The sequence below is a fragment of the Carya illinoinensis genome, chromosome 14 (genome assembly GCF_018687715.1).
Source record: "Carya illinoinensis cultivar Pawnee chromosome 14, C.illinoinensisPawnee_v1, whole genome shotgun sequence".
NCBI lineage: Eukaryota > Viridiplantae > Streptophyta > Magnoliopsida > Fagales > Juglandaceae > Carya > Carya illinoinensis.
This window is the reverse complement of record NC_056765.1, coordinates 48,855-63,611: the sequence shown is the minus strand read 5'-3', so window position 1 is coordinate 63,611 and position 14,757 is coordinate 48,855. Positions and strand designations below refer to the sequence as shown.

Sequence of the window (14,757 nt, the reverse complement as noted above, 5' to 3'; positions counted from 1 at the left end):
CTTGGGAAAGTTTTTCAGTTTTAGTTTTTGTCAAAGTTGTCTTGTAGTACTGTCTGTTTAACTTTTATCTATTTGTTACTGTCTATGAAAACAAATAAAAAATAATTTAGGGATCTTAGTGTAGGAAGCAAACTAATTTTGTTGACAGCCTGTGATGTCTGATTGCATAAATGTGATTAAGAAAAGGCATGTTTTAAAGGTTGAAGCAATGTAACATTATTGGGGGAGTGATAAAGCACATACTAGCCTGAAGTCTTCCGGTTGGGAGGTGTTTGCATGCCCGCCTAATAAGGTCTGCCGAATATGGCTATTCCTACATTACAACTTGTGGAGTGGGGGACCTGCTTTCACGTGGTCCGATCATTTTGTTCTTCGGTGTTTGTATCTACTCTTTTTTGTCTCTGATTATTCTAATTCGGGGAGATATAATTGAGTTTGTTGCCACCCCGCATCAATTATAAATGGGCGTCGAGTAGATTAGAAATATCAATGGACTTTGTCCCCAAAAATTCTGATTGACATAAGCTGTATATATATATTGAGTTTCATCTCATAATATTCTAACTCTTCTTCCCATAGATAGGCTCAAACTGGTTTCTTCCAACAAGACTCAGAAGAAAATAATGCCCCAAAATTAGCCCAATTGATGGAGAGCACTGACTTTAATCACTTTTTTTTTTGGGGGGGTGGGGGATGGGGGGGTGGGGTTGGTTTGGAAATTAGATCTATGAATGATTCTGGGCCATATGTAGGTTTTTTTGGTGATCTTAGAAAAAGCTAGCTGCGACCATGACATGCATGGTCCCTACTCTCAGCTGCAGCTTTTTGCAGTGACTTGTGAGCAGCATGCACAACGTAGCCAGTCATGACTTTTGAGTACATGACATACGACAGCCTGTTATTGAAAGGGGTCGTGCTACCAACAGTCTCTAGGAATGTCTGGTCGTCGATGACTTTGTTGTAAAAGATCTTTTTCTGTGGAGATGCTTTGAGCTGGAATGCTAAATTATTTGATCGATCGCAACGTCATGAGAATTGTCTATTTTGTTTTCCCGCTTACCTGACATGCCTTAAATCAATGAGTATTCCCTTAATTTTTCAGAGGCCGGATTTCTTGGAGGAAAGCATGCATTTCCGGCATTTTCTCTATTTGCTTAATGTAAATATTTCATCTTATTTTATTTTATCATTATAATTTTTTTAAATTAAAAAAATAATATTATAATAATATTTTATTCAACTTTAATATAAAATCATCTCATCTCGTTATTTAAAGTTCAAAATATTATATTTTAGATATGAATTTTTAGTTTTAGATAAAAGTTTAAAATATTATATTTTAATATTATTATTATTTTAAAATTTAAAAATTTCAAATTAGGATTTAAAAAAGTTGAATTGTTTATTATATTTTGTATAGAAATTTGAGAAAATTGTAATGATGAAATAAGAATTTTGTGTATGAACTTAGTTATCAAATCTAACCTAGTTGGCTGAAATCATTCATATCATACGATTTGATCTTGATATAATTAATATTATAATATCGGACCTTCAAAAAAACGTGCTTGTATTAAAATCAACACATTGAACATACGACTCAAAACCAAATATGCATGTTTTAAAACATGACATTTTTCATTATCACGTTGTCGATCTGCATGTTTTAAACATGACATTTGTCATTATCATGTGTATTTTTCGTCTACCATATATCATGTGTATTAATTGCTAGATATTTTAAATGAAAAATGATTTAACTAATTGTAATTAATACTTTTATAATTTCATGATGTGAATTACAGAGTAATCTTCTAAAATTACAATTTATTGTTAATTAAGTGATATGATTAGATTAATTAATTACAAAATAAGTTACAAAAATATAGAAAAATTCAAAAAAAGTGGTACAAGATCATCTCGTGATGAATTATTGATAAATAATCTCAAGATGGTTGAGGACAAATAAAAATGGCAGGAAATTGAAGGGACGTGAGGTGCATGCACTATGAAAGAGTGGTGAACTGGCCTGGCCGGCTGGGCCGACAACAAATTAATAATAAGCGGCTCAACTAGTACTACTGGGAACCGAATTACGAAGCTAGCTAGCGACGTCTTGTCAAGTTGCGACGTTGCGTTGCAAGCCGATATTATTTAATGACAAGCTGGGGGTACTATACTATCATATATGCAGCCTCAAGCTTTCTTATTTCTTTCTTAATACATTGGAGAGAGAGAGAGAGATCATCGGAGAGAGAGAGAGAGAGAGCATGGAGGCCGAGGAAGGAAAGGGATCAGTACTGATGAAGCACGTAGTTATAGCGAAGTTCAAAGATGGAACTTCAGCTGCACAGATTGAGCAACTCATCAAAGATATGGCCAACCAAGTCAACCTCATCGACCCACTGAAGTCTTTACACTGGTACTCATCATGATTCCTACCTTCACTAATAATATTTAAGATCATATATCATCACACCCTTAATTCTCACCATATATATATATATATACAAATAAATATATTACATGATACATGATGAGATGATCATTTAGATGATCATATCTATATAAGATGAATATTACAGGAAAACTACGTACATATATGCGTACCGCATGCACACATATATATAATTAAATTTAGGTGTTGAGAAGTGTTGAAATATATTATGAATAGTAATAAAAAATAATAATAAAATATTAAATAATAAAAAAAAATGAAAGTTAATAATAAAATAATCAATAATAATAAAATATGTTAAGAAATACTGTTGATATACTCTCGATCCCTAAACACAACCAACTTGAGTACATACATAATTCTATCGGTCGAGTACAAGAGCTAGCTTAAACATACGATCCTGAGTAATTATTTTTTTTTATCAACCAACTTGAGTTTTTTATTTAATTCATATGTCCAAAAAATTAATTAGGATTTGAATTCTCTTGGAATTAGATATGTTCCTTTTTGTTTTTTTCTCTACTTTCGTTTAATTTTGAAAATACACGATGTACGTAGTCTTGATCACAAGTATTAGTGATTAAAACTAGCTGCTAATCAATTAATTAAGTAATGACCCGGCCTGCGTGCAACCGCTGATCTACTATAAGAAAATTGGTTTTTTACATCACTTAAATTGTCGCAAAAAATACAAAAAACGTTGTAGTTATTAATTTTTAGCGTTGCTTGAAAATCGACGCAAGATGGTCAGTACTACTGAATTCCAAAAAATTTTTCGCATCAAAATGAATTATCAACACAAAAATAATTTTTTTGCGATGATATTTGTTAATGCTAAAGGATGTCAAATTCGACACAAAAGATACTCCAATGGTGAGAAAATGCTCTATTAGTGACTAAAGTTCAATATCGCAAAAACAAAATAGCGCTGCAAATAACCTCATTTTTACCATGTATATATCATGGCAACCTCACTTGCTTGTCGTAAATGGATTATATTTTGCATCTATCTATATTGATACAAAAACTCACTGGCGCCACAAATATCTCTTCGCAAAAATATTGACTTGTCATAAGTGAATTTTTTTTTTGATCGCTCTATATTGTCGAAAAAACTATTTTCTCATTTTACAAAAGCACGTGTGCCGTAAATGGATTTTTTTGTGCCACTCTATATTATCGCAAATAATTAAGTGTTAATCGACAGCAAAAAATGAGGTTATTTCTGTCGGACTACTGATGGATTTATAAATTACGTTTTTGGCAATAATCAAAATGATGCAAAGATACAAAATTAAGTTAGTAACGTTGAATTGAAGACAAAAACCAAGATGAAAGCTCTTCAAATACATATTCTGATAAACACCCAATTAAAAACATCATTCTTTACATAAATAGGCAAACATACAAAATCATTATTCAATTGGCAGGCTCTTGTCGGTGAGAGTTACACATCCAAAATCACCAAGTTTATAAACACCATTCTTATATAAATTAATGTCATCAGGTTTGACATCAAGGTGAGCATAATTCCTCTTTCATGTATAAACCGCAATGCCTAATTTGCAACCTGTGCAAATCAGACATAAGAAATGACATACAATAATGGCACAAGAAAATTCATATTGAAGATATTCTGATCAGTTGAAGAGTATGAATTAGCACCAAGTTCAGAAAAATTAAAATAAAAGACTGTGCATTTCATCTTTTTTAAGCATTGCATAATGTATTCATATGAAGAACAAATCTGAACACCAAATTACAAACAGGATAAACCCTCAAAATCTATAATTCTTCACAAAGTTCAATGATAAGACTTATTTCCATGCTAACCATGGGTGCCTTCCAGTATTTCACTTAACATTAGAATATTTAAATACGTCTATCAGTGATTGACATGCACTGCACACAGGAAATAAGTAGCTTATAGGTAAAAGATTACCATCCAAAACAGATGGATATTTTAAAGAAAAGTATAAAAGAGTTGACCTAGCTAGGAGCATTCAATCACGAGCAATGATACTTGCAATCTAGAGCTAGGTAATTTTATTTTTAAAAATTTTTAAAATTATAAAAATATCCATTTTAAAATGATATTTTTTCTCATTTAATATAGAGTCTGTACATGCAGTTTCCAAGTGAAGACTACAAATAGAATTTCTCTTCAATCATATCTACTTTTATATCTTTTTTAAAGCAAAAAATAGGAAAGATATAGCAGTAGATCATGTATCTTCTCAGACATATTGTTCATAAAAGCATTCTAGATTAGTGATCCATAAACATGTTCCTTTTGCAAAAGAAAATAAAATTAATACAACACTGTTCTATGTAGTCATTCTAGTACTTATGACTTCAGGTACTGCATCATGTGCAACACGTTATATGGCCATAATATTTTTTCAACTGTAAGGTTGGCTTACAAAGTGTTACTGAGAGAAGATAACCTGATGCAAGGCTAGCAATACTTATTGCTCGGTTAATAGTGGAGAAGATTTAGTCATAGATAAGCTCTGATCACATAGCTCCATCTGAATGTATAGAGAATTTCTCATTTTCAAACCAAGAAGTATCCAACTATATTTTCATGAGACCCTACCAAAAGATGGTGAAACTAATTACTAACATATTAATTAAGAAGAAATCCAACTATATTAATGCATGTTTTTATTTTATTTTTTTATGTAATAAATTATATTAATGGTAATAGGGGCAAGGATGTGAGCCCTTGGAACAAGAATGAAGGTTACACTCATGTGTTTGAATGCAACTTTGAGAGTATGGAGGGAATCGCAGAGTATGCTGCTCATCCTGCCCATCTGGAATACGCAAAGAGCCTCCTTCCGTACGTGGAGAAGTACATTTTGTTTGACTACAAACTCAATACTCAGGCGGCGGCCATCATCTAGATCTCGATCATCATCATCTGCTTGCTTGCTAGCTTCAATATATATATCATGTAATCTCTAGCTAAGGAATATAAGCTGTGGACACGTCCAAGTCTTTTTCTAAATAAGATCATCAGATCGATCAAGTACGTACTGTGTCCAAATTAAAGCTACGTACCTGATAATTATATTATTATTAATGCATGCATGCTAGCAAGCTTAATTATAATGAACCTATTTGAATTTATGTAGCTAGCTAGGTACGTGATCAAGATCTGTAACTCATGATCTCAATAAATCATCTTGTACTCAAATCTATATTATATATGATATTGATATATATTCAAATAAATGTGTTTGTTTATATATATGCTCGATCGTAGCATGAAATGTTCTTCCTAGCTAGCTCTGATCTCTTTCTTCTTCCTAGCTATGAGAAGTAATTAGGATATACGGATATATAGCATGCATGCAGCGTGAATACCTTCTTCCCTTGCCTTCTACACGAGGAAGTTCTGACGTTTGTTAAGGAGTCTCGATCGACGATATAGTTAAATAGATCATCAGAAGTATACGTCTAGAAATAATTTAGATCTAGTAGATAAGTACTCATGCTGTTACTTGAGATTTTGTACATATAGTATAATATATAGTGGCCTTTTTCTACACTCTGCTTTAGTTTCTTTTTATACAGATGATTTCTTTCCCAGTTTTGCGAGTCTTATGTTTGCTAGCTAGCTGTTTGTATTTTTGGATAGCAGTAGCTTGGTTGTGAAGTTTTGTAATGTTTTTTAATTTGTATTTATGAAAGTAGTACTTCTGTTTGGATTGTTAGTCTTTTAAGCTTGGTTTTGGATTTTTATTCTCCAAGCTTTTTGTAATAATGGTATACATTCTTCTGTTATAAGTGAGAATACACTCTTCTGATTAATCTGATTTAATCAGAATGTATTCCTGAATCCTGGTTCATAAGAAAACTCCTAACAGCAGAAGACGGCTAGTGGCTCGACATACATCTTTTATTGAATGATCATTCCCCATTACACTACCTCTTTTTTGTGGTAGAATGAGTATAGACATGTTTGAAACTCTCTTGGCAACAGGGAGGAAAAAAATTGGTTGTTGGAAAGGAAGGTTGCTGTCTAATGGAGGAAAACTAGCTCTTATCAAATCGGTTTTGAGTTGTCCCTTGCCACATATTCTCAATGATGAATCGATCCCACGAAGACAGTTTTTGAGCTCATGAATCAAGCTTTTACCAATTTCTTTTAGGGGGAAAAAATTTGGGTGATGTTTCTCAATTCTCATGCCCTGCAGTGTAAAATGGCAATGATGTAATTGCGATTTGGGCTTTAATATTTGTATCCTCCAAGCTGGTGGTCTTGATGTAATCATGGTTTCCTTCGCTGAGGATTTGAATCAAATAAATATGTTTGTTTACTATAATTAATGCATATCCGTAGACCCTTTGTTTACTATAATAAATGTATATCAAGTAAGGACTAAGGAGGTAATGGTAGCAGAGGGAATTTCTTTCTCACTTCTCCCTTGCCCTTCTGACTAGACAGTAAAGAAGGTGGCTTAGAATTTCCCCCGAAAAACAAATGCCAACAAGCATTAATGGAATGACTGTTCTACATTAGTTGTCATTATATATAGTTATACAGTACCTCCGAATTGTGTGCATTCTCTTGAACAAGAATGCTGCTCTAGCACTTAGTCATGCATACGCATTAAGACTCAATAGTCATCATTTGAAGTCGCAAATAGGAATATCAAACAGAGGAATTAAGGCACGTACGCTCTTAATTTGGTTATTGTAATGATTAACCTTGCCTGCAACTCACTGTTGTTGGAGTGTTAAGCAGTCAGGCACTTGGATACTGCGCATGTCCCGTGTCATTGGACTCCAATGTTACGCCAAGCAATCAAGTTTCTTTCAAGACGAAATGGGGATTTAATTTATAATCAATGAATGCATTACGACATCCCATTAAAATATAATTTAGTTTTTTAAAATTATCTTCAATCTCATGTAAAAGTTTTAAAATAATTATAAATTATTCTTATTAATTTAAAACTAAGACTAAATGTTAGTTTATAAAACTAAAATTATAAATTCCACTGGGCTCACGCTATGGAACCTGTAAGATGAATAAATAGTGGACTTAAGTTGAGCCCGTGAGTCCTCCAATGTCAAAGTTAATTGAGAATTCTAAATATGTGAATAATGAAAAAGTATGCAATCCTTTATTGTGGAAGGGGTCGAGATATTTATACCTAGCTTGGGCTCTGACTCCGAAGGGATCATAGGATGTCAAGTCGTGTATAAGTTAGACTTATCATACCCTTGATCCTGCGATGTAGTGCCATACTGTGGTCGTGTGGTCTCAAAGGTGTGCTATTGCATGCTGGTATATTCTATTATGCTTTAAATGTGACGTATCGCTAGTTGGGATGCCCATGATTGGATAGGTCTAACCTCCGACACGCTGCAAGGTTTCCTACTTGATGTGATTCTGTCAGATTCCAACTCTTATGATGGCCTTGAGTGGTTTGGTCTTGTAATAGGTCTCTCGGCCAGCTATGGGCTGTGACTTGAGGGCCCTTCCATGGGGCAGGAGAAGACTAGAAGTTGCTAGGACGGGCCTTGTTCTTCCTCTCTCAGTCCCTCAGCCTCCTGTAGGTTGGGCCCCCACTTTGGACTGTCATGGGTCCCCTTATTTTTCTTGGCTTGGGACTCGGGTCCGCCTCCCCGCTCCCTCTCCCAAAATACAGTTTTAAAGTATCTGTGCATTTCTTTTATAAACAAATGGAATTTATTAGAAAATTAATTTTTAATACAAATTTATATATTTATTCGTTATTTTAAAAAATAGTCGAAACTTGCCCACACCCTCCAAATAATAAATATCATTTCTCTCTAAATATTTGCCGCGGGATGTAGATCAAGAAAAGCCACACACGGCTCTCTGGATCCAACTCTCTCCTACTATCTCGGGTGCAGCCCTGAAGTTTCCCACGGCTCTCACGGCGACTGTCTTCCTCAAACCCTAAACTATATGTACACGTACATGGACCTATATCTATTTTTTTTGGATACGTGTGGGTCTACGTATACAACCCCGTGCTGATAATCTGTTCGAGAAAATGCCTTCTTTTTTTTTTTCCCCATTCGTTCAATCATTTGTCCATTGGATTTGCTTCACCTGCATTTTATGTTCATTTGATGCTTGTCGTTCTTTCTTTCTTTTTCTCTGTTTTTTGTGCGTTTTCACTCTATTGGATGGAATTTATCCCTTTTGTGAATAGTCCGGAAACTCTCTTCTTTAGCCTGACTGGATCTAGAAGTAGCAACTACGATGAGTAATTTTAGTGAAACTGGATTTTATAGGTAATTCTACAGAAGCTCCGAATGGAATTGTATTGGAGTTATAAGTTATAACGCCGATGTGACTAGAATTCTTTCTGGGTCATTACATTCGGCTTGCAAAATTTACACAAATTTAACCAGCCTAATTAGATTGCCGACTCCTTTTTGGTCTTCTCGAAGATATATTTTTCTCGAATACGGCAGTACGTAGCTAGTTGAGTTTATATATTTCTATTTACGAAACTCCAATCTATGTAGTGTTGCTCTTTCATTAATTTATATAAAGCCGACTCTTCTTTCAAAGGGAAACATGGATTTTTTTGCGTTGCAGTTCTACCAGTATATGAGCTTTTTTCCTTCAGTGTATAATCTTCTAGGAGTTTATGGGGACGCCTGTCAATAATTTTTGCTGACTCAATAAAACCATCTTGTTTGTCTCTTTTTTTCACATGTATATGGCTATATTCGATGGATAGGTACTCAATGGAGCAGGCTATGGTCTGATTAGAGGGGAATGAAGTTTTCGGGATGCTCTCTGACAGCTTCATTCACTCCTATTCATTCATATCTCGTAAAAACCAATAGCAGATTGCTATTCGCTATATTCCATAGTAATTTGACCAAATCAAAGAGCCTGTCTGCTTATACTCCAAAAGATCAACTACTTGCGAATGCTGTGATGGTTGCAGGGCGCTATCCTCCTCCCTTGTTTAGGTGGCTATTCATATGTTTCAATTTTGTATGCTCAAAACTAAGTGTATTGATTCTATGAACCTTATTTTATATTGGTTTTTGATCAGTGTTGCTCCAATGATGGAGTGGACGGACAATCATTATAGGACTCTTGCCCGTCTCATCTCGAAACATGCATGGCTCTACACAGAGATGCTTGCAGCTGAAACAATTGTTTATCAGAAGGATAATCTTGTAAGTTAGTAAAAAAAATTTCCTTTTGAAGGAGCTTGAAGAAGTATTAACAGTATTGTGAGCAACTGAAGTATTTAGAACATGAAAAATGACGTAACTTTGTAGGATGGAGCATGCAAAATTGTGAGCATGATCCATTAACGTCATAAAATTTTTGGTGTTATGTTGCGTATTGGATGAATCCAACTCCAGGCTTCTCTTCTCCTAGGAATCCGACTTGGTATGCAAGCTCAAGAATGATGGACCTTTGGTCCATGATTAAGATGGAGTAGTACACCTAATTGTTTGGCTTTCAAGCAACAATTTTTAACTCATTTTGAAGCTTGTTTCTTGCCTCATTTTAAGTTTATTATATCCTGATGTGGTAGATGCTTGAATGGTTATGAAATTTCAATTTCCAGTTTCAATGCCACGAACGTTGCGTTATGCCCTCATTTTCTCAAATTTCAGTGTATCGGATGCGTTGCTGTCCCCATACTTTTTTTTTTGATCGGTAATCAAGAAGTTTTATTCATCATAAAAGGCAAATCCCACGTACATAGGGCATATACTTGAAAGATACCTATCTAGTTACAACCGAAACAAGAAAGTCTTGGACATTTAGTCCATTACATACAATGGCTCCCACCCAAGAAAACAAAGTTTTGAAGACTGTCCCCATACTTCTCACTCTTATATTTATATTTCTCTTGCTCAGGGCAGGTTCTTGGAATATTCTCCAGAACAACATCCCATCGTGCTTCAGATTGGTGGGAATAATTTGGAAAACCTGGCAAAAGCAACCAAACTTGCTAATCCGTACCACTATGATGAAATCAATTTCAAGTTTGTACAATTTATTGTGCCATAGCTTTAAGTTTCTTTTTTCCTATTCGAACATTGGACTGAGCCATTTTAGTTTACCAGTTGCGGATGTCCTAGTCCAAAAGTAGCTGGACATGGATGCTTTGGTGCTCGTCTTATGCTTGATCCAAAGGTTTGATAACTATGCTGATTAATTTGATTACTGCAACATGCTAGTGCATAAACGGCTATGCTTACCAATAAAAAAAAAATGCTTACCGTAACATGTCTGGATAGTAACCTTCTTTCTCAATATGTTCTGATATGGCAATTGGTGTTTACAAGGATAGTTTGTTGGGGAAGCCATGTCAGTGATTGCTGCCAATACAGATGCTCCTGTTTCTGTTAAATGTCGAATTGGTGTCGATAATCATGATTCATATAATGAGCTCTGTAAGGTCCACTTATCAACATTTTTTTTTTTTTTGGTCTGTTCCAGTTTAAGGCAAACAATTTAAGTTAAATTTTCTCTGGTACTTTTTTCTCTCTTAGTCTTCAAATTTAGAATGAATTGCTGGAGGAGAAGAAACTAGGACCCAATTGTGCTTTCATCCGAAAATACTCTGCAACCGTCGATTCTCTATGGTTGCATTCGAATGTCTTGCCAATATATGGGCTTTCAGCTTAGAAATTCTCTTACATACATACATACATTCATGCATGTGTATATAGCTTTCTCTGGACAGCTTTGGACAGTTTGCTAGACTTTAGACTTTAACTGTCTCTTTCTTTAAACAGCTTTGATAGACTTTAACGGGCATAGCTTTCATGATTTTGTTGTTTCTTTTTCTTCTTCTAGATAGGCGTATGTCTTGTGTACTTATAAAAAATATATATATAACTGTCTTATAAAATCTTATTTCTTACAGTAACATGGGATTGTTGACCCACAATTTTGTGGTTACTGTAGCACGTGTACATTTGATTGTAACAGGCATTAGGTTATATGGGATCTAATTCAATAATGTTATTGTAAATAATGCAAACTAATTTCTTTTATTTTTTATTATTTATTATTTATTATGGATTTCGTTTTTGTGAGAGCAGTTTATGTAGATAATAAGCTTAACTGTGGCTTAATTTCTGCCGAATGCTATATTTCTATGCTTTTCCATGTCTTTTAGCAACACATACTTTGTTACATGATTCCTCTCCAAGAGCTGGCTATGTTTTTTTGCTGTTGAGCCAAGAATCAATATTCTAGACCTATGATTAGGTTATATGCCAAGGTTGCTACGGTTGCATCCTCATATTTTTGTGGTTGTTGTTGTTCTTTTCATCCTTTCAGGTGATTTTATCTATAAGGTTTCTTCTCTATCACCAACTAGGCATTTCATAATACACTCGAGGAAGGCCCTCCTCAATGGCATCAGCCCAGCTGAAAATCGAAGCATTCCTCCCTTAAAGTATGTACTTGATTATTCTACTCTTACTAAAACTAATTACCACAATTTCCACTCTTGAGCACTTGGAATGCGCCTGTTGAGATTTTGAATGAATATTTTATTATTTATCAAGACATGAGCATCAGAATCATACACTGCTACTCAGGATATGTCAATTGCAGATATGCACTGCTATTAATTGATATATACACTTTCCAATATATTTAATTATGCAGATATGAATACTTTTATGGTCTCCAGCGTGACTTTCCTGACTTGAGATTTACCATCAATGGAGGCATAACTTGTGTTGATGAGGTGAGGCAATTCTCTGTTTTTTTTCTCTGTCAGTATATGCCTGGGTGTCAAGAATTGTATCTATAAAGCAAACATGCACACACATGATAGATGCATAAATACGACCTATGTAGGGGTTGAGATACATCTAAAAGCTGGAATAACTGAGGAAGACAATGGCAGCTTGCTATTAAGAGTGTTCCTTGTATGTGGCAGAGCGTAAGAACTTGGATTGGCCCATTTGCATGACTTTACTACAATAAGCCTCTAATATCTCCCTCAAGGCACTATTGTGATTCCCATGCCTCCTAATGAAAATTGAGATCCTTTATGAAGTTACTACTTTTTGCTTATATTCATCCGGTGTAAATTAATCTTGTTTTTTTTTTTTTTTTTTCATTTTATAACTATCTGGTGTAAATATTTGTTATTTTGTGCTTATATATATATATATATGGTTCGTTTATATTTGGTCCTAGCTTTTTATTTTGCTTTTCTTTTCTGTTCATATATTGGTTCTAGCTTTTGATATGGTTTGTTAGTTCTGAGTTATGCTTCACGCAATTTTCTTTAAATGAATTTGCTATCTTGTAATTTATTGATGAATTCTCTGATTCTTCCACTTTTACCTATTTCATGGTCATTTAAATCATAGGCCAATGCAGCTCTAAGGGCAGGAGCTCATGGTGTGATGATTGGGCGTGCCGCATACAACAAGTATATGTTATACATATTTTGAGAATTTTCTTGGTCTGGTCATTGATAGAAAGTTTTAAAAGTTGGTTTCATTTATGTGATTTCTAGCTTGTGCAGTTTTAAACAGTAACTGTAAGTATGGTAATTCTAGTTCAATTGTGACTGCTATCTTTAGTGCAATTAACATAGAGTATACAAATGCACCTGCGCACAATGCAATTAAAAATCCTTATTTTGAGTGAGGGAGTGGGAAAGGAAAAATTGGGTGAATTCCCTAGCTTTCATGAGTTTTGAGAGTTAAACAAGATAATTTACATGCACACAATACTTCCCGCTGTTGATAATGTGTAGTTGACGAAATACCACTTACCATTTTTAATACAGTCCTTGGCATACCTTGGGACATGTTGATTCAGCAATTTATGGTTCACCAAGCAGTGGCCTTACACGTCGTCAGGTTTATTAACAGATTCAGCTCTCAAATGAATGCATACACACATTTTCTCTGATCAATTTACTTGACTTACAGTTTGTACTTTCTTTGTCATTCTAGATTCTAGAGAAGTATCAAGTGTATGGAGATTCTGTTTTGGGAAAATATGGGCCGAGACCACGTGTCCGGGATGTGGTGATGGTGCGAATATTTTTACTGATTATTGTTTTGCTTTTTATTCTGTTTCTTCACTAAATTTTTTATTTTAATATTTTTTTGCATGGTAAGATTTACTATATAGCCATACTTCTTGTGGACATGGTTGATTGAACATTAAAACAGAATTATCCCTGCATTATATACTGTTCTTTTGTATTAGGCTACCTTGGCTATGAAGCTGATTTGATCCCAATTTGGTATTGGAATTTAGGCTATGTAGCATTGAATCCTTTAGTATATGGGAACATATGTTGCCCAGAGATGACACCATTTTGTGAAATTTGGCATTTTATTTGCATTATCTTTAATCCAATTGATAGTAGTTTACTTATCAGTCCACATGCCTAAGAGATGTAGATGCTCGGGTCACAGATCATCGATGTTGCTGCTATGCTACTTACAAAAAAAAAAAAAAGAAAAAAGAAAAAAAAAGATGTTGCTGCTATGCTGGCCCAGTTTAACTGCCTCGTTGTTTACTACCCGTTGCCTTATAGTGTCCTATTTTGGAAATGAATATGGAAGTGGTGGATATAATTAGAAGTGCAAAGTAAATATTGTATTAGAATCCCTGGTATCTGATTGCTGCATATAGACTATCTGGGACACTTATTTTTTCCCTGAAGTCAGTTTACTTGCCCCCATCCCCCGTCTTTGTCTCCTTTTCTCACTTGCTTATGCTTACAATTGGCCTAATATGTTCTGGCGTGTCTGCTGTGTTGCAGCCTCTCATTAACTTTTTCCATTCAGAGCCTGGGAATAGTCTGTGGAAGCGCAAAGCCGATGCCGCTTTCCAGCATTGCACGGTGAGAATTGGTTTATTTTTTTTTGTTGTTGTTGTTGTCAATTGTTGCATTTTTGCTTGAAGAAAGATTCTGACACAAATATGAAAACCATGTAGACGATTAAATCATTTTTGGAGGAAACCCTGGTGGTAATTCCGGACCGTGTGTTGGATTCAAGTGTTGCAAAGCCAGGAGCTGGTCGTGATGATCTTTTTGCAGATATACATAATATGTTACCCCCTCCATATAATGTTAGAGAACAGGAGGTGGTACTGTATGCGTAGTTTTTGTGTCTTTTTTTTTTTGGGAATATTCCTTCATATAATATTAGTTTCAAACGTGAGCTGATTGGTCTCTCATGTAACATTATGTGTTAAATTCATTTGTGGATAATAAATCTTGAGGTGATTGATTACATACAATAATGTTAACATTATTAACAATCAAAATGAATTA

The 14,757-nt window shown here is 34.6% G+C and overlaps 2 protein-coding genes across 6 annotated transcripts; both read left to right on the top strand.

Annotated features, from left to right (window-relative positions):
• Positions 1-2,177: 2,177 nt before the first annotated feature.
• Positions 2,178-5,714, top strand: LOC122294392 (stress-response A/B barrel domain-containing protein HS1-like). Its single transcript, XM_043103092.1, has 2 exons — positions 2,178-2,422; positions 5,169-5,714. Exons 1-2 carry the CDS (start codon positions 2,271-2,273, stop codon positions 5,365-5,367), a joined length of 351 nt encoding a protein of 116 aa, XP_042959026.1. The 5' UTR covers positions 2,178-2,270; the 3' UTR covers positions 5,368-5,714.
• Positions 5,715-8,233: 2,519 nt separating this feature from the next.
• LOC122294391 (tRNA-dihydrouridine(20/20a) synthase) lies at positions 8,234-14,718 on the top strand. Of its 5 annotated transcripts, none has more exons than XM_043103088.1 (13): positions 8,234-8,416; positions 9,196-9,433; positions 9,520-9,646; positions 10,344-10,471; positions 10,553-10,622; positions 10,780-10,882; positions 11,778-11,895; positions 12,111-12,192; positions 12,827-12,888; positions 13,252-13,324; positions 13,421-13,501; positions 14,242-14,322; positions 14,418-14,718. In XM_043103088.1, exons 2-13 carry the CDS (start codon positions 9,234-9,236, stop codon positions 14,583-14,585), a joined length of 1,293 nt encoding a protein of 430 aa, XP_042959022.1. In that variant the 5' UTR covers positions 8,234-8,416; positions 9,196-9,233; the 3' UTR covers positions 14,586-14,718. The 5 variants fall into 5 exon arrangements, with proteins under 5 accessions (XP_042959022.1, XP_042959021.1, XP_042959020.1 ...); XM_043103087.1 differs by having other exon boundaries at positions 8,234-8,740; XM_043103086.1 differs by having other exon boundaries at positions 8,235-8,410.
• Positions 14,719-14,757: the final 39 nt, after the last annotated feature.

What these genes read in the sequence shown, in the direction of transcription:
- LOC122294391 (XM_043103088.1), top strand. Translation starts at nt 9,234, where the DNA reads ATGAAGTTTTCGGGATGCTCTCTGACAGCTTCATTCACTCCTATTCAT. An exon ending in TATGATGAAATCAATTTCAA is followed by an intron (nt 10,472 to 10,552) that starts GTTTGTACAATT and finishes TTAGTTTACCAG; the next exon opens with TTGCGGATGTCCTAGTCCAA. An exon ending in GCATAACTTGTGTTGATGAG is followed by an intron (nt 12,193 to 12,826) that starts GTGAGGCAATTC and finishes TTTAAATCATAG; the next exon opens with GCCAATGCAGCTCTAAGGGC.
- LOC122294392 (XM_043103092.1), top strand. Translation starts at nt 2,271, where the DNA reads ATGGAGGCCGAGGAAGGAAAGGGATCAGTACTGATGAAGCACGTAGTT. An exon ending in CCACTGAAGTCTTTACACTG is followed by an intron (nt 2,423 to 5,168) that starts GTACTCATCATG and finishes TAATGGTAATAG; the next exon opens with GGGCAAGGATGTGAGCCCTT.